We start from the raw sequence: 20,467 nt of genomic DNA, 5'->3' as shown, positions 1-20,467 counted from the left end.
CCTCTCTGCCCCTCATCCTCCTCCTGCATCATGAGCTCCATATGAGCTGCAGCGTCCACTAGGTGTCTATACTCTCGGATGTAAGACCCACCAACCCTCAACTTGAGGCCCCGCCTTAACTTCCGCTCAAACTCATACCAACGGCGTTCCTCAGACGCCACCAGTTCAGGTGCAAACCTGGACAGACTAGTAAAGGTAGCCTCAAACTCGGCCACTGACAAGCCCTGCTGATTAAGCCGGCTAAACTGATCCCTCAGCTTCTCCCTAGCTGCTGCAGACAAAAACCTCTCCTGAAAAGCATTCACAAACGCCTCCCAAGTACCACCAACACGAGCCTTCTCGTACTTCCACCATTGACCCGCATCTCCCTTCAGTTGGAAAGATGCCAAGGTCACTTTCAGTGCTCCGTCTTCGATGCCAAGCATCTCGAACGTCTTACTCATTTGCTCTAGCCGCTCATCAGCCTTCAGTGGCTCCTTCGAATCCCCGATAAACTCATCCGGATTAGACCGGAAGAACTCCCTCTTCAAGAAAGAAGGCCCTGCCTCAGCGGCCTAATTCCCAGCTCTAAGAATACCCAAAGCTCCTGCTATCTCTCTGGCCAACCCATAGCCTGCTGACCCACTGGCTCGGCCACATTGGCCTGGCCAACTCCCTCCTGCACTGCCGGAATCTCACCCTGTAACGGTACTTCCTGCCTCGCAGGTCTACCACGCCTAGCACCTCTTCCTCGTCCTGACATCCTAATAAAGGTAACACAGAACATTAGCACATTCATAAATGTGCCGAAACTAAACACTCACGTCCTAATGCATGGACAACTGTAATTCACTCCACATAAGCACATAAACACATAAGCACTTACGAATTTCATTTCCGGATAATGATAGTCCCGAGGCGTTACTAGAGTTCCGGTTAGAAATAGCATTGATCAAGTGCTTTTCCAACAAGACTCCCAGGAACCCAAGGATCCAATCAACATCCTAGAAATTAAATCCCATACCCACATAGTCACGTAAGCATGTTATCAAGTAAGCACATAGCATATGATACTACATCTAAGTCTCTATCAAGCGAGACAAACCCATTGTGATCCTAATCACTTCCCACGTACCCAAAGTATTCGAACCCGGTACGCTCTGATACCAAGTTGTAACGCCCTCAAAATAATAACATTAAACCCAACAAATAAGACATGAGTTGATATGTAAAAGTTCCATATTCTTACATTTATCAGAATTCCATTACATAAGTATTACATGTTAACAACAAAAGCAAATGCCCTATGGGCTTACAGCTTTCCAAGTTAACACTTGGTCACAACAAAAAGAGTACTAACTCATACACATTAAGCCCTTGGCTTGAATTTACATGTAATACATCAAAAAGGTAAAACAACAAAAAGTATGTCCGCCTCTAGCCTCCCAAGCTATGTCCTTGGAGGTGGCATGCTTCCTGTACCTGAAAATGATATCCCCATATAGGGTGAGCCACAGCCCAGTAGAAATATACTAAACCAACCTGTAACAGCGCCCGCGTAGGGGGCCTCGCTACAGTTCGGACTCGATTTGTGTCACGGTTCTTAATCTGAACCAAAGAGTCCAAATCTGGCAAATCGTTTTGAGAAACAGATTTTTGAAAAAGTAGTGCCAAACATGGACTGCTTTGCCAGATACAGAGTCGCCACCTAAATATTTTTAAAATGGGGAAATTTAGGAAACCCTGACTCGGTGCCGAAGGCCACATGTCCGTCATTACCGGAGTTGTCTCGGCTCGGGAGCTTGGGTACGATCGGGGAAGGTCAGCTATGAGCACCCCCTTTCGCCCGGTCCGAAGACCGGCCTCTACTAACCGTGATATCCGTTTTTGAAAACTTTATGTGTTCTTAAACCAATTGTTAGCCTAGAATTACTATGTTATGCGCACAGCAAACAAGTATAGACTAGATTGCCTAATTTGGAAAGAAACATTGCATATCCGTTCATTTGGAAAACGCTTTGGAATTTGCTACTCGCAAGTAGGCTAAAATACGGATTTCAACGAGTTTTTCCAACTCAAACAATCCAACCTTCACCCACAGGCATTCAAAACAGTTTAACACATAAGCATCTAGCCACATGTTAAGCATGCTGTCATATTAACATTCACACACATGCGAGATGCTAAAGCATAAATACTTACATCGTACTCCGTGCCAAAACAGAGAACTTGTTAGCAAACATGCATGATCCAAGTTCATGTTAAAAATGGCTAATGCATCACATGCAAAGTGTTGCTAGAATAGGCTCGGCTATCCTAAATATGTCATGTGAAAATGCACAATTATCACAGATTCACTTTTTGATTTGAAGTACGAATGCAGTTAGCGTGATGTACCGAGCCTAATGCATGTAATACAAAATGCATGGATGCACACATGCATAGCATAAGGTATGCTAAATTAAACGTGCCCTAATCTACCATCATAAGCAGGTAAATAAAAGGGAAGAAAGACGTGAGGTTGGAAGACATACACACACTCACGCACACTCATTACAGATTTGCCCTCACTCGGAGGGACCAAATAAATATTACAAATTAATTAACTACACTAGCTAATTAATATTACAAATTAACTAATTTAATCAATAAATTGAATAAATTAAATAAAGCGGGAAAACGCCTCGGGAAGCGCGCCACCATGCGCAAGCTGCCTCTGTTTTCCTTCCTTTCCTCCTCTGGAGGCTGTCAAAGCCTCAGGACTGCATCCTTGGACAGAGGGGATCACCACCGGCTGAATGAAACTTCCACCGGCAATGTAATATGGCCATCGGCACAAAATAGGATCTGTCGGCAGAGAAAATGGTGCCGGTCGGCACATTACACTGCCGGTCGGCAGAGTATTCCTGCAGAACCTGCAACTCACAGCAACAGAGGGCAGAACAAGGCATGGCAGCATATTTCAAGGCATGTATGCACTAACCATGTCTCTTATCATTGTGATGACTCAAAGGGACATGTGCCTCGGTTCTCGGACCACCAATCACGCATTTACATGCATGATGGCCCAAAGAACCAAGTATGCAACTTTGGTTTCAAATGTATGCACACCAATCAAACAAAATTCCCAATCCCTATCACCCAAGTCAAGGGACAAGGAATGCATGCAAGATGCAATGCAACCTAAGCATGCAAGCTAAGGATGCAACATGGCATGGCAACCAACTTATGCAAGCATACAAGCATGCATATGGTAATGCTAACCAATGTCAAGATGGACTTATATGTGATTTGGGCAGCTCTAATAAGGCCCAAAACAGTAGCCAAAGTGCTAAAAAGTGAGGGCTAAATGGCATGCACACACACATGCATGCAAGGACCAACACTTAAGCACAAATCAAACAACATTCAAGCACACTTGAAAGAGGCATTCATGGACAAATTAGCATGCAGCATGAGCCCTAAAGTCATGTTATAAAATGATGCCAAATCAAGTTATAAATCAAGCCAAAACATGCAACGAATAGTCCTAGTATTCAAGGCAAATCAATAAGGCATTGAACTACACTTATCATGACCAAACATGGCATGCATTAAACAACTAAAAACAGATTTTTAGCATGTTAAAACAAGGCCAAAGGACTCATTAGATGGCATCTAAGTGGCCCAAATTCAAAGGCATACACCATGGTCAAAACATGGAGCATTGCAACACATGCTTTCAAAGCATTAAAGAGGCATGCAAGGCAATCAAACAAGCATGGAAATGGGACTGAAATAGCATGTAGGATGATTCCAAATCATCAAAACAATGCAAAGATTGCATGCTACACATGCACATACTCAAGGCCAACAAGCTTAAATACAAAGGAGCTATATAATGCACGTAAAGATCAACCCAAACAACTATGGACAGAGCTAAAACATGGCAAAATAAGCACATAAACTTCACAAGTGCAAGCCTAAAACATGCTCCAACAAAGGCTAACAACCTAGAACATGTTAAGGCACAAATAAGGCATTACATGGCAACTATGCTAAACATGCATGGAGTTCCAAAACCAACTTGAAATCATGTTATATTATGGATATATAAGCATGAAAAACAAACCAAACATGCTCAACACACACTCAAGCATAGGCTTCCTTAAGAGGCCAAAATGTGCCCTTTTCAAGGACAACAAGGAGAGGGGGTGGCCCTCTCCTTCTTGGGACTTCAAAGCATCATCTTCACCACTGAAATCCCTCAAGATTTCAGTGGTGAAGAGACCTCAACACCAAAATCCCGGAGCTAATGCAAAATGGCTCAAAATGAGGCCTTTCAAGGCCTAAGGGTGGTCAACAACCCTCAAACAACAAAACACTCTTAATAAAGAACAAAGAGGGCTTAAAAATAGAACTTTTTTATGTTATACAATAATCACAAAAACAGCTCTAAGACTAGTAGAAAATCAATGCAAAAAAGGGGGAAAAAGGGACTAGTTTCTCACCCTTGTAGTCTTCTTCAACAATGGTGCTCCAATGGCCTCCTTGAGCTTGAATCCAAGACAAAAACTTCAAAACACACTCTTTAGAACCTCAGCTCCAAGAGGAAGGTGAAACACTAGGTGTTTGTGTGCAATAGTGAGACACAAAACACCTAGTGTGCAAAATGAGAGGAAAAGAGAGGTAGGTTGTGTATGTCTAACCCTAACCCTAGAAAACCAGAGCTCTCTTCTGTATTTTCTCTCTCAAAAATGTCTAAAGCCTCTTTTCTATCCCTTAGAGAGAGCTCTCTCTATATCCCTCTTGTAAAGCTTACAAGACAAGCTTTGCAAGAGGGAGATCCCTCCATACACGTGTATGGAGGGGAGCAAAAGCTATACAGCTGTCTAAAAATATCTGCAAAAGCAGATGAACAGCAATCGGCCGGCAAAAAATGCCATCTTGGCCCAAAAGAGTGCCGACCGGCACAAAACAATGCTGACCGGCAACAAAGAGTGCCGACCGGCAAACTATATTGCCGGTGGCAGAGAAAACCAGCCGGTGGCATCTAGCCACTGCCGGTGGTGGGTAGGGATGGTCTACAAGCCCTACCCTGCCTCTCAAAGGCAAGATGCAAGTGTTTGGTGCAAAACCAGACACTAAACGGTCGAGTTCGGGGATCCTGAGGCAAGGCGCGCGAGCCGAGACCTCCGGGAACTCCAAACGAACACAATCATGGAAGATCACCGTGTGTTCAAACGGTGACGTCCAAGTCTTGAGGACGGTCAAAAATGGGGTGTCTACAGTTGCCCCTCTTTGACAGAACTCGAAAGTCATAACAATGATGGGAGTGAATGTCAAAGCCCAGAGACGACCCATTTTTGACAAGGCCGAAGACTTAGACAAACATGCAAGACAATCAAGGTATGTGCCCGAAGGCAGGGGCAAAATGCAAGACAATGCACGAAGCCGAGCATAACTCATGATCATGCAAAGACAGCTGTAACGAAGCAAACATGCGACAATTTTAAGCTAGCATACCAAACTACACTACAATGCAGAAAGGATGTAAGAGAATTATGGAATTCTCAATACGTCTCACTCGGGAGATACAATACCTGTGCGGCTCGTCTGGTTGCACCAGCTTCAGATGAACCGTACATACAATATCGTGCCTGCAAAGAAAACAAACTTAACAGGTACAATATTGTTAGCAACATGCATGACAATGCAAATGTGGATGCAAAACGAAATGCAATATATACAAAACAATGTATAAATAATGCAAATGAAGATGCAATGTAATCGAAACAATGCAAGCTACATGCAAAGCATTTGAATCGTGATCCAATCACGAACGGTTCGAAACCGCACCTATGTCAAATAGATTGATGGAGGTAACAAGTCTGTCTACCATAGAACGGTCAACTGAACTACGAGTATTGTAGACAGACGCAAGAACAAATATTGGGTGGAATTGACATAAGTGGGGAAACGACCCGCTGGAGAAAAGACTACGATCCTAATGCCGGATGCAAAAATTATACTACAATGTAATGGATGGATATGGCACGCGGGCCAAACCAAATCTTGCCTAAGAAAGGCATGTATACATACGAGCCATGTGTAACACAGAAAAGGTGCCGCAACCCTCAACCAACATATCAACGTGGAATCGGCGCGATACACATACAGAACTGTGTTTTAACATGAAAAGTAAGGGCACATACCAGACCAAGCTCAACCTGGAAAGGCGCAAGCCAAAGGCGGAAGGTGATGCAATGAATGCATGCAAACTACAATACAATATCTACAAATATGCAATGGAGTGGATATGGATACAATGGATATGGCACGCAAGCCAAACCAAATTTTGCCTAGGAAAGGCATGTACACGTACGAGCCATGTGTAACACAGAAAAGGTGCCGCAACCCTCAACCAACATATCTGTGTGGAATCGGCGCGATACACATACAGAACTGTGTTTTAACATGAAGTGTAAGGGCACATACCAGACCAAGCTCAACCTGGATAGGCGCAAGCCAAAGGCGGAAGGTGATGCAATGAATGCATGCAAGCTACAATGGAAATGCATGACAATGCACTATGATGCAATGACTATGATTGCAACTTTCCCTATCTTACCAACAAGGTGATATACTAGGTTGGTTCAGTATCCAGAACTGAGGCGTAGACATGCCGCCTCAACCTATGGGGCTTCCATACAGATTTCAAGCCAAGGGTAAACCCCTGGGTATTTAAACCAGACTTTAGTCTCGGAAATCCCGAACCTTTGCGTTCTAGGCATAAGCCGTTCGAACTCTAGTTTCCACCGTCCCAGTTGGTCTTCTAGGAACTCATCGCAAACATAGGCAGGTGGCTTTACCAGACCACCGAAAGTCGTTCGGGCACGACAAACACCGAAGGAATTGCACCTTCAGAGGATTTAAGGTCTCCTGGACCGGAATGCAAAATGTATGCATGACAATGCATGTTTTTTTGTTTTTTTGTTGAGATGCACATGATGCAAGTGATGCATGTTGCATGAAATGCGCGACGACACGCGGCTTTCGAGACGCATGACAATGCGAACACTAAAGGTCTTACACCTTCCAAGGATTTAAGGTCTCCTAGACCGTACGTGTTTAAGGTCTCGCCAGACCATGCGCAAAATGTAAGTGTGACACGCATGCCACACGGAATGCGAAATGAAACAAATGAGATACGTGTGTCTCATAAGATGCAAAAATGATACAAGTGGACTTACACGCTACGCGAAGCCGGTTTTGAAAGTTGGACTTGCACGCTACGCGAAGCCGGTTTTGAAAGTTGGACTTACACGCTACGCGAAGCCGGTTTTGAAAGTTGGACTTACACGCTACGTGAAGCCGGTTTGTGTTCAAAACAACGCAGTGTACTAACAAGTACAAGCAAGATGCGCAAGACAGCGCGAATGATACATGCACAAAACAGTGCGATGCGCAAAACAGCGCGAACAATGTGATGCACAAAACAGTGCGATGGAATGCATGCAAAATGCAATGAGATGCGCAAAATAGCGCGAAATTTGAAATGCACAAAACAGTGCGATGCGCAGAACAGCGCAAGGTTTGAAATACACAAAACAGTGCGATGCGCAGAACAGCGCGAACAATTTTGAAATGCACAAAACAGTGCGATGCGCAGAACAGCGCGAACAATTTTGAAATGCACAAAACAGTGCGATGCGCAAGACAGCGCGAGGTTTGAAATGCACAAAACAGTGCGATGCGGAGAACAGCGCGAGGTTTGAAATGCACAAAACAGTGCGATGCGCAGAACAGCGCGAACAATTTTGAAATGCACAAAACAGTGCGATGCGCAGAACAGCGCGAACAATTTTGAAATGCACAAAACAGTGCGATGCGCAGAACAGCGCGAACAATTTTGAAATGCACAAAACAGTGCGATGACCAGTGTGACACGCACGCCACACGGAATGTAAACAGTCGTAAATGCGCAACAATGCATGTATTCCGGAATGCATGACAATGCATGGAATGGAAATGCAATGATGATGCATGAGAAACGTGCACGATAATGCAAAGGGGTGCGTGTTGCAACGCATGTAACACGTGCATAACAATGCAAATGTGTGACGCACGACAGCGCGATGTAATGCACCGAAATAGTGTGATGAACTTGTGCAACACACATGAGGCAACTTTTGAATTTAAAAGGATACAAAAAGGATACACCTTGCATGAATTCGAGTGCCACGCACTGGAGACACGGCTCGCGGTCAAAACGGAGGCCGGTTGAATGTCGGAGATGCACTTTCTTGCACTTTCTTGAGCTATGAAGACCATGAACTTCTCATATGGCCTAAACAAGGCTGTGGGAACCCCACCGGCCGAAAGAGGAGGCCACCGGCTGGCCATCGGCACAAAAAACAAATCCATCGGCACAAAAAGGTGCCGGCCGGCACAAAACATTGCCGACCGGCAAACAGTTGCTGGTGCGGGGCAGTTTTGTCTTTTCACCTTGGGTGTTATAAAATAGGGCTTCATGCCCTATTTTCTCATTCCTTGACCGCCGAAATCCTTTTCTCTCTCTCTCTAGAGCTTCTCCTCTTCCTTGTTTCTCCGTTTCTTCGCGTTCTACGCCCGTTTCGTCGTCGGATTCGCGTTTCCCTTCGCGTTTCGGACGTTTTCCATCGATCACATTCTCGTTTCGGTGTCTCGTTTGGCGTTCTAGCCTTTTCGGGGTTCGTTCCCCTCACTTTCCCCTTCATTTCCGTGCCCTTTCACATTCCGGCCTTCCCGGCCATTTCCGACCCTCTCGGGAGTTGACTTTTCAGTTGACTCTTCGCATTCCGGCTCGGTTTTCCCTTTTCCGGCCATTTTCACACCACTCTCTTCATGGCGGACGACATTCCACGTGGCGGGACTCCCCCGGACCACGAGATGGATCCCGGGGTCGAGCTCCTACCACTGAGCGAGCGCCCGTTCGACCCGGCGACCTACCGGCCGGCGATCCACGTTCTGCCCCCAGACGGCCTACGCCAGTTCCGGAGCTTTGAGAGGTACGCGGCGCCTGAGCTACTACTACGCGAGCCTACCTCCCACCTTTCATTCGGCACTCCCGAGGTAACTCTTTATCTTCTGCTTTACTTTCTGCAATGTAGGATACAAAACTGCCATAGTTAGCTGTATTCTTTAATTGCTGAAATATGATATGCCGTAGACCGTAGTTGACTGTAAACATACATACAACTGATATCTGCTTGAGACTGACACATGCACACACACTGCACTAGCCCTGAATCACCCAAACACATGGCACACACCGTATTTCACTGCACACACACTGGTACCCAGTATTTGTCTGAATCTGTTAGATTTGCATACATGCCACATCTGTTCTGAAACACTCAAACACGCTGACACAACACACGTATTTCACTGTAAGCACACCGGTACCCGGTATTTGCCTGAATCTGACAAATTTGCATACATGCCATATCTGTCCTTTCAAAACTGCATGTTGAATATTGTCTTGCAATTGTTATTTTCTGTTTGCAGGAGGGTTCCCATACCATTCGCGGGTATGGGAATACTGGTGCACGGGAGTGGTATGATGAGCTCCCTGATGCGGTCCAGCGCATCGTGGACCGAGCGGGCTTCGGCACCTTCTGCCGAGGGCTCTCTAGGCTCTCCACTTGCAGGCCTCTTCTCGCCGCTTTGGCGGAGAGGTGGTGGGACACCACCGATTCTTTCCACTTTTCTGCTGCGGGGGACATGACGATGACCCCTTATGACTTCTCGATGCTCACAGGCATCGGGGTAGGGGGGGATCCGATCCCTTTCGACACAGACATGGATGAGTGGACCGCCGCTCAGGTCCATCTGTTGGGGGAGGCGCCACCACTAGCTCGTCCAGGCTTCGTACGATACTCCTGGTTCGAGACACAGTTCCGGGTCCAGCCCGCATTGGGGGAGGAGACTCAGATGACCGAGGAGGACGTGGAGAGGTATGCTCGCGGCTTCCTCATGTTCCTGTTCGGGACTACTATCTTCGCCGACCGGGCGAACACCGTGCCTCTCTGCCTTCTCAGCGCACTGGTGGACGTCCGGGATATCTTGCACTACGATTGGGGTGGCGCTGCTCTGGCCACCCTGTACGGATATATGAGCTCGGCTTCTCGCGGCAGCGGCCAGCTGCTTGGAGGTTACTGGCGGGCTTGGGAGGTACATTTCTTCTCCGCTTTTTTCATTCCCGTCCGATATTCTCTGCACTCTATACACTGCACACACTGTAGTCTGCTTTACACTCGTTGTATACTGTACACACGGCACACACATACATTCTGCTTTACATTGACTGTACACTGCTCACACTGTACACTGCACACAATACACTGCACAACACACGGCTCTGCCATTTCTGCTTCATTCTACATATCCTGCTTTATCTGATGGTCATACTGACATCTGTTTTGCAGTTGTGGGTTTACGCCTACTTCCCTAGGCTTGCACCCGTACCAGTTGCGGAGCCTCCTCCGGCTGTCCCGTTCTCGAGTCGCTTCGACGGGAGATGCACCCGGCGACCACAGGAGACGTTCGGCTTCTTCCGCCGATACTTCGACACCATCACCCCCACAGAGGTATGCTTTATTTTCAGTTCGTTTAGCTTCGCTTTCCCACTGCATGTTTCAATAACAGTAGATAACAAACTGTCTGTTACTTTCAGATCACATGGCGGCCATGGGCTTCCTTGCCGTCGGCGATGCGGGGTCGGTTCCCTGGTGCTGAGGAGACCTCGCGTTTCCGGATCTTGCTTGAGGGCCCGGTCTGTCGGGCTTGGTACCTGGGGGAGCGTTTTCTACGCCAGACCCTTGGGTTACCTGAGCAGATAGTCCTGGTTCACCCTCCTGCAGAGATGAGGGAGACCGAGGGGCTGACCACTGAGCAGCTGGATGATTACTCCATCGGCTGGGAGGAGGCCGGCTTCCGAGGCACCGGCGACTATCAGGAGTACGTGCGGACGTACCTGATGCGTCCCTTGAGCGGCCGTCGAGCAGAGGGGGCCAGGCCTGTGGCATCGGCGGCTGGGGCCGGAGCAGGAGCAGGATCTTCGAGGAGGGCCCGGGTCCGTGGTAGGGGCAGAGTGCGGGGAGGACGAGGAGCTGGCTGGCCCGCCCTGCCTGCTGTACTGACTTTCCAGGGGCAGGGTGGGTCGACCTATCAGATCCCCTTCGCCCCTCCACCGGCTGGGCACGAGTTCGTTGACGTCCCCGACTTACCACCGGTATGTATTACTGCATTTCTGTACAGTCATTTCATTTCAGTCGGGTATTCTACAGAATACTAATGCATCTGACACTTTTGCAGGCTTCTTCTGAGTACACCCGTCAGTCGTTGGCGATGAATGCCTCGATGATGGGGATGCTCCAGCGGACATTTGATCTCCTAGCCCTCTACAGCATACCGGTATGTCTTTCTGACACTGGCCTCAAACCATTCATACACTGCTTTGCATAATCTGATGCACGGCACAACACCCGATACACTGATCTCGCAGCATCTGATACACTGCATACACTGCATTCACTGCACTGTTAAACTGCCCACGGCATTCTTACACTGTACCCATACACTGCATTCTGCACTGTTAAACTGCTCACGGCATTCTTACACTGTACCCATACACTGCATTCTGCACTGTTAAACTGCTCACGGTATTCATACACTGTATTCACACACTGCATTCTGCACCTTTAAACTGTTCACAGTATACTGATGCATTTCCCTTTTTGTGTACTTTTTCAGCCTCCTTTCCAGATTCCCATGGCAGGAGGTGCTCCAGCTAGACCTTCTGTCCCTGCTCGGGGGAGAGATGAGGAGGGCAGGATATTTCCCCGTACCAGGGGAGGGCGTACTCACGTCGGGAGTAGCTCGCGAGCTCCAGTTCCGGACGACGACGACGGCGAGGAGTCAGAGGCGGAGGCAGAGTCATCGGAGGAGGAGACCGGAGACGGTTCTAGCTCGGGCTCTGACGACGATGCTGATGATGCTCCTGGACCCTCGTCCAGGAAGAGGACTAGGACGGACTGACGGCCCCCCGGAGTGTTCGACATAGATGCAGATTTTGCTATCTTTTCTTTCTTTCTTGTACTTTTCTTTTTGGTTGGTAGATAGATTACCTTGTACTGCCGCAGGCAGATTTTGTTTCCAAAACTTGTACATTTGAAAAGATAATGAAATGAAACGGACTTTTTATCTGAAAAAGTGTTTACATCTATACATCTCATGCATTGCATCGCATCTCATCATGTTACACCTCAATGTAAACGAAATTGATTGGTTGTCTGAAAATTAAACACTTGCACTGTAATAATCAGATAACTAAAACAGCCAACAGCAAAATAACCCAAGCAACCCACTGCCTGATTCTGGACACACAGCCCTTGCTCTACTGGGGATTAATCTGCATACAGCCCATAACACAGCATTCGATTCATTCTGCACACAGCAATTCTCAAACAAACAGCCCAATCTGACAGGACGGGCCTCAAGGATGGAACCGGTTGGAGTCGAGACACGTTCAAATGTAGAGAATGGCACAGCATTCTGAGCATAAGCGATTTTTGAAATCGAATGAGGGTTTTTCAAACCGGGATATCGAGCCTACAACCGAACACAGCGGGGAGGACTCAAATAAAGGTACACGACCTAAACATAACGAGACACGCTCGGGAGAGACTCAAAACAAAAGACGAGACCGTCAAATGAAAAAGACACGACACACAGACGCGTAAACGAAGATGGGGGACCTCAGATCACGAGGGGCCAATTTCAATCTGGGTATTGTTTCCCACCCTTTCTCATTTGTGATTCTCACATCACTCGACTCTCAAGCTCGGATTTTCTCTCAAAACCCTTTTTTTCTCGCTTTTCTCTCAACTTACACCTCTCTATTCTTCAATCTCTCATTTTGCATCCCTCCCCGGGGTGATTAATGGATGAATAGGAAGTTGCGGGTTCACGCCTGATGCCGTTAGCTCACAGCTATTTCTTCCGGCGGGCAGAGTGCTCTTCTGGCAAGTACGTCAACGATGGGGGAAAGACAGAACGCCTGGCTCAACTGTGCCCCTAGTTCATCATTTTAACCATTTCTTTCGTTTTTGTTTTCTACTAAAACGGTTTTGATCAAAACGAGAGTCGGATTAACGTACTTGTTCGATTTTTTATTTGAAAAGCACGCAAGTCAGGCAGCAAGCACTGAAAATTTTCCTTTTTGGGTCCAAGACAATGGTCCGGTTTTGGAAAATGAAATAGTTTTCGAGAAAATAGTCAACCTTAGTAAAAATTTTCAAAAACTATTTTTCAAACAGCTGATGCTCAACGAGCATGGAACTTACCCCTCGAGATGCGCAACCTCGGATCGGAGGCAATGAGAAATTGCCCCTGGTTTAAAGGGGGTGGGAGGCAACGGAAAGTTGCCCCTAGTTTGAATGGCGTCTCACGACGGCTTGTGGCAACGGAAAGTTTCCCCTTGTTTGGATGGTGCCGCAGCAGTCTGCAGACAGTCTTCATTGGCGGTGGTCGAGCTCTTGGACACAGCGATGACGAAGACGGTCACAACACATATATGGACACAATCACCTTGAAGGGTGTTGGCCATTGGACTTTGAGATGAAATCGAAACCATTGCATGGACTGAGACGCTTATGAAAGCGTTGGGGGCTGGACTTCATGATGAAGTTGCCTACGTATCCCAAACATGGGAATCAAGCCTTACGTAGTTCCGGTTAAGGTACTCTCGGGTATTTTAACCTTCACTTTGTTTGGCTCTCACTTTTGCCAAGGCGCCCAATACGGGTTTTCGACCTTGCGAGCTTCTTTTCATTTTCTATTTCTTTTTCATTCTTTTTTTTCTTTTTTTTTTATTTCTTTTCTTTTCTTCTTTTTTCGCATTTTTTGTCTTTTTCTTTTCTTTTCTTCTTTTTTGTATTTTTTGTATTTTTCTCTTTTTGCATTTTTCTCTTGCTCTAACTTTTGCCTGGGTCGCCCTTCCGGGTTTTCGGCCCAGCGAGCCTCTCAAGGGTAAAAGTGTAGCAAGTCCATGCCAAATGGTTTCTTGAAATTGAAGCCTCTCTGTGTCTAGGAGAACGGCTGTTATACTGATTTGCAGAGAATCCATCAGGGTTACTCTGCGAACTTCTTCCGGCGAGATCTACTCCTTCTGATTCGGCCTTGGTGCCTCTTGCTCGAGGGCTACTTCAAAACTGGCCACACGGGCCTTTCATGGCGTTTGTCCGTTGAACTTTCTGAACATTCTGAACGGGTTCAAACTCGGAAAACAAACAGGTTGAATCTTGAGGCTGAGAGCGATCCTAGGCTGCGCAATCTCGAGAGCGATTCCACACAAGTCTTCGCAGGGCCGCGTAAAACATTTGCTTTTGAAAGTTTTTAAGAAAGCGACGAATCGCTCGCGCCGAAGATAGTGTGGAACCAATCTGGATCAGGCCAGGATCCTTCTCAGTACTCACGCCGACAAGCTTGGCTTTATTCATAAAAAGGCTTAGCACGCCCCTCTTTCTCTCAAAATGATCAAAATTTTACAAAACCCGAGGAATTCCTTCCTCTTCGTTTTCATCACCGCAGTGTTCAAAAGGGTTTGTTTTTTTTTTGGAAAACTTAGGTTAATGCAATGAGTTTGGCACACAGAAGAGCAGGCGAGATGTACTGTCAGCCCATTCAAATTCTCTGGTCCTTATGCTGAAAGCAAGCATGAAGTTGAGACAGTAACAGCTGTTTTGATCGGCTTCGTTGGTGCAACTGGCCCCTCGGTAGAGACAGACTCAAAACAAAAACAGATAATAATAAAACAAAATGGTATTCGGGACAACAACCCCAGAATCACCTGGTATTATATACAACGGGGACTGACTCGATACAACAAGACAGACCCTTAAGCAAAAAAAAAAGACTGACTCAAGACAAAGAGACAGACTAAAAACAAAAGACTGACTCGATATCCAAGCCAGGATTTACAAAAACTCGGTTTTACCGATGCTCAAAAATGCGTGCCAGACGCTTCATAAAAAATGTACCAAATGTTGCCCGCAGGCGGTTCACTTCACATACTCGCAGTATCCGAGCCCTCGAAATCCAGCAACTGAGTGGTGACGGGCTTGCCTGAGGTAGGTGGTAGGATAACCTTGTTATCAATCAAATCCTGCACTTCATGACGAAGGCGGGAACATCCATCGGTACTGTGACCGGACTGTTGATGGTACGCGCAGTACAAGGTAGCATCATGAGTGGCGGGGAGATTCTTCGGGAGTGGCCGGGGCTCCAAAGGCTTAAGATGCCCATTCTTCGCCAATATTAGCAATGCCCTAGACAAAGGCATGTGGAGGTCATGAAAAACCCTGCGCCCTCGGGGCAGGTACTTTGCAGTTTGAGGATTCTTGCCAGATGCGCTGGCGAAAGGATCGGCTGGCGCTGCCTTGGCCTTTTGAACCTTTCCCGGTGCAGGGTTGGGAGCTACAGGAACTGTCTGGGCATGACGGGGCCCATCCCGCTTTTCTGTCTGGCTTGAACTGCCCTTGGTTGGAATGGGGAAAGCATCATCCACAGCTTTAGTCACTATTGCAGATGTTTGTTGCTTGTTCATCCCTCTGGCCTTCAGAGCCTCGACTGCCCACAGCAGTTGTTCAATAGGATCGACGTCTATCTTAGCCTTATCTTTTCCCCTGGCCTCAGCCTGATCGAGGTCTGGGATGGTGCTGACATGTCGTGGCTATAGCCGGAAGCCACCTCCGGCTGGCTGAGCTCTATCACAATCCGCCCCAGTAGCGGGGGCTCCTGTGGCACGAAATTCCCGGCGTACGGCGCCGCTGGCGGTGAAGCCGACATTCCATAGGCGAGGTCTGCCACAGACCTTTGGAGATCGCCCCCCATCAATTCGAAGGTGGTGGGCTCACGAGCCTGGTATAACTGGGGAGCCCAGACTGGGTGCACAACGGGCGACCTGGGCGGATATGACATACTGATGCTAGCCTCATTCTGCAGAGCGGTTCCCTGCTCCGATGCAGTTGCCATAACCACAATTTCTTCTGAACTTTGTGCCGCCATAAATCCTGCCTCAGCAAGGGGGGGGACACTGGCTGTTCTGTATCAACTCTGCCACTCTCTGAACTGAAAGGAAAAACAGACAGCATTTCAGCCCAAACTGATCAAACACGGGTGTGGCCACACAACTGTACCCAACTGCTGATCACTGTTCCCAAATTTCTGTTCCCAAAATACTGAATCTGATACCCGCGGATAACTGATTCCTGATAAATGATTCTCAACAATACTGATTCTAGTGCCCTCGGGCCCGATACTCAAACTCACAAACTGATATATGCGTTCCTGTAGAGATACATTCTAAAAGCACATAGCAAGTAAAGAGAGCTCAATCACCCCTATGTTGGGGTAGGGTTTCCCTGTCCTATTTTGTCAGGAGCTAGGGTTTCACTACGCACGCAGCGGTTTCAAACAACCTATAATTGGGTAAGCAACCTGTCCTAACTTGGAATGGTCACTATGGATCCGAATATGCACTAGGTCGAATGGTCAAAAGGGGTGCCCCGGTAAAAACCGGGGTTTGTGTTCCCATACTGTCAGAGCCCATAGCCGGTCAGCCTTATGGACATGCCTTGACAAGACAAGCCTCCGGCAAACCGTTCAGGAATGGCAGATGGCAAACACTGTGTTCCTAGGCGCACCAATGCACATGCAATGCAAAGAAACACATAAATGAAGTCAAAACAGGATATCACGAGTTCGAGTCAAGCTCGTCCAAATTCCCCAGCAGAGTCGCCAGAAACTGTAACAGCGCCCGCGTAGGGGGCCTCGCTACAGTTCGGACTCGATTTGTGTCACGGTTCTTAATCTGAACCAAAGGGTCCAAATCTGGCAAATCGTTTTGAGAAACAGATTTTTGAAAAAGTAGTGCCAAACATGGACTGCTTTGCCAGATACAGAGTCGCCACCTAAATATTTTTAAAATGGGGAAATTTAGGAAACCCTGACTCGGTGCCGAAGGCCACATGTCCGTCATTACCGGAGTTGTCTCGGCTCGGGAGCTTGGGTACGATCGGGGAAGGTCAGCTATGAGCACCCCCTTTCGCCCGGTCCGAAGACCGGCCTCTACTAACCGTGATATCCGTTTTTGAAAACTTTATGTGTTCTTAAACCAATTGTTAGCCTAGAATTACTATGTTATGCGCACAGCAAACAAGTATAGACTAGATTGCCTAATTTGGAAAGAAACATTGCATATCCGTTCATTTGGAAAACGCTTTGGAATTTGCTACTCGCAAGTAGGCTAAAATACGGATTTCAACGAGTTTTTCCAACTCAAACAATCCAACCTTCACCCACAGGCATTCAAAACAGTTTAACACATAAGCATCTAGCCACATGTTAAGCATGCTGTCATATTAACATTCACACACATGCGAGATGCTAAAGCATAAATACTTACATCGTACTCCGTGCCAAAACAGAGAACTTGTTAGCAAACATGCATGATCCAAGTTCATGTTAAAAATGGCTAATGCATCACATGCAAAGTGTTGCTAGAATAGGCTCGGCTATCCTAAATATGTCATGTGAAAATGGACAATTATCACAGATTCACTTTTTGATTTGAAGTACGAATGCAGTTAGCGTGATGTACCGAGCCTAATGCATGTAATACAAAATGCATGGATGCACACATGCATAGCATAAGGTATGCTAAATTAAACGTGCCCTAATCTACCATCATAAGCAGGTAAATAAAAGGGAAGAAAGACGTGAGGTTGGAAGACATACACACACTCACGCACACTCATTACAGATTTGCCCTCACTCGGAGGGACCAAATAAATATTACAAATTAATTAACTACACTAGCTAATTAATATTACAAATTAACTAATTTAATCAATAAATTGAATAAATTAAATAAAGCGGGAAAACGCCTCGGGAAGCGCGCCACCATGCGCAAGCTGCCTCTGTTTTCCTTCCTTTCCTCCTCTGGAGGCTGTCAAAGCCTCAGGACTGCATCCTTGGACAGAGGGGATCACCACCGGCTGAATGAAACTTCCACCGGCAGTGTAATATGGCCATCGGCACAAAATAGGATCTGTCGGCAGAGAAAATGGTGCCGGTCGGCACATTACACTGCCGGTCGGCAGAGTATTCCTGCAGAACCTGCAACTCACAGCAATAGAGGGCAGAACAAGGCATGGCAGCATATTTCAAGGCATGTATGCACTAACCATGTCTCTTATCATTGTGATGACTCAAAGGGACATGTGCCTCGGTTCTCGGACCACCAATCACGCATTTCCATGCATGATGGCCCAAAGAACCAAGTATGCAACTTTGGTTTCAAATGTATGCACACCAATCAAACAAAATTCCCAATCCCTATCACCCAAGTCAAGGGACAAGGAATGCATGCAAGATGCAATGCAACCTAAGCATGCAAGCTAAGGATGCAACATGGCATGGCAACCAACTTATGCAAGCATACAAGCATGCATATGGTAATGCTAACCAATGTCAAGATGGACTTATATGTGATTTGGGCAGCTCTAATAAGGCCCAAAACAGTAGCCAAAGTGCTAAAAAGTGAGGGCTAAATGGCATGCACACACACATGCATGCAAGGACCAACACTTAAGCACAAATCAAACAACATTCAAGCACACTTGAAAGAGGCATTCATGGACAAATTAGCATGCAGCATGAGCCCTAAAGTCATGTTATAAAATGATGCCAAATCAAGTTATAAATCAAGCCAAAACATGCAACGAATAGTCCAAGTGTTCAAGGCAAATCAATAAGGCATTGAACTACACTTATCATGACCAAACATGGCATGCATTAAACAACTAAAAACAGATTTTTAGCATGTTAAAACAAGGCCAAAGGACTCATTAGATGGCATCTAAGTGGCCCAAATTCAAAGGCATACACCATGGTCAAAACATGGAGCATTGCAACACATGCTTTCAAAGCATTAAAGAGGCATGCAAGGCAATCAAACAAGCATGGAAATGGGACTGAAATAGCATGTAGGATGATTCCAAATCATCAAAACAATGCAAAGATTGCATGCTACACATGCACATACTCAAGGCCAACAAGCTTAAATACAAAGGAGCTATATAATGCACGTAAAGATCAACCCAAACAACTATGGACAGAGCTAAAACATGGCAAAATAAGCACATAAACTTCACAAGTGCAAGCCTAAAACATGCTCCAACAAAGGCTAACAACCTAGAACATGTTAAGGCACAAATAAGGCATTACATGGCAACTATGCTAAACATGCATGGAGTTCCAAAACCAACTTGAAATCATGTTATATTATGGATATATAAGCATGAAAAACAAACCAAACATGCTCAACACACACTCAAGCATAGGCTTCCTTAAGAGGCCAAAATGTGCCCTTTTCAAGGACAACAAGGAGAGGGGGTGGCCCTCTCCTTCTTGGGACTTCAAAGCATCATCTTCACCACTGAAATCCCTCAAGATTTCAGTGGTGAAGAGACCTCAACACCAAAATCCCGGAGCTAATGCAAAATGTCTCAAAATGAGGCCTTTCAAGGCCTAAGGGTGGTCAACAACCCTCAAACAACAAAACACTCTTAATAAAAAACAAAGAGGGCTTAAAAATAGAACTTTTTTATGTTATACAATAATCACAAAAACAGCTCTAAGACTAGTAGAAAATCAATGCAAAAAAGGGGGAAAAAGGAACTAGTTTATCACCCTTGTAGTCTTCTTCAACAATGGTGCTCCAATGGCCTCCTTGAGCTTGAATCCAAGACAAAAACTTCAAAACACACTCTTTAGAACCTCAGCTCCAAGAGGAAGGTGAAACACTAGGTGTTTGTGTGCAATAGTGAGACACAAAACACCTAGTGTGCAAAATGAGAGGAAAAGAGAGGTAGGTTGTGTATGTCTAACCCTAACCCTAGAAAACCAGAGCTCTCTTCTGTATTTTCTCTCTCAAAAATGTCTAAAGCCTCTTTTCTATCCCTTAGAGAGAGCTCTCTCTATATCCCTCTTGTAAAGCTTACAAGACAAGCTTTGCAAGAGGGAGATCCCTCCATACACGTGTATGGAGGGGAGCAAAAGCTATACAGCTGTCTAAAAATATCTGCAAAAGCAGATGAACAGCAATCGGCCGGCAAAAAATGCCATCTTGGCCCAAAAGAGTGCCGACCGGCACAAAACAATGCTGACCGGCAACAAAGAGTGCCGACCGGCAAACTATATTGCCGGTGGCAGAGAAAACCAGCCGGTGGCATCTAGCCACTGCCGGTGGTGGGTAGGGATGGTCTACAAGCCCTACCCTGCCTCTCAAAGGCAAGATGCAAGTGTTTGGTGCAAAACCAGACACTAAACGGTCGAGTTCAGGGATCCTGAGGCAAGGCGCGCGAGCCGAGACCTCCGGGAACTCCAAACGAACACAATCATG

General features: G+C 46.4%; 2 protein-coding genes across 2 annotated transcripts in view; both read left to right on the top strand.

The window, feature by feature from the left end:
- Positions 1-20,467, top strand: part of LOC114315999 (uncharacterized) — a 257,057-nt gene that overhangs the window by 17,702 nt on the left and 218,888 nt on the right. The window lies entirely within an intron of this gene.
- Positions 11,296-12,039, top strand: LOC145792538 (uncharacterized). The gene is made up of 2 exons (XM_082873207.1): positions 11,296-11,415; positions 11,755-12,039. The coding sequence occupies exons 1-2, from the start codon at positions 11,296-11,298 to the stop codon at positions 12,037-12,039; spliced, it is 405 nt and encodes a 134-aa protein (XP_082729333.1).

This window comes from Camellia sinensis, chromosome 6, assembly GCF_055761805.1.
Source record: "Camellia sinensis isolate YWXY chromosome 6, ASM5576180v1, whole genome shotgun sequence".
Classification (NCBI taxonomy): Eukaryota; Viridiplantae; Streptophyta; class Magnoliopsida; order Ericales; family Theaceae; genus Camellia; species Camellia sinensis.
This window is presented reverse-complemented; position numbering and strand designations above follow the sequence as displayed.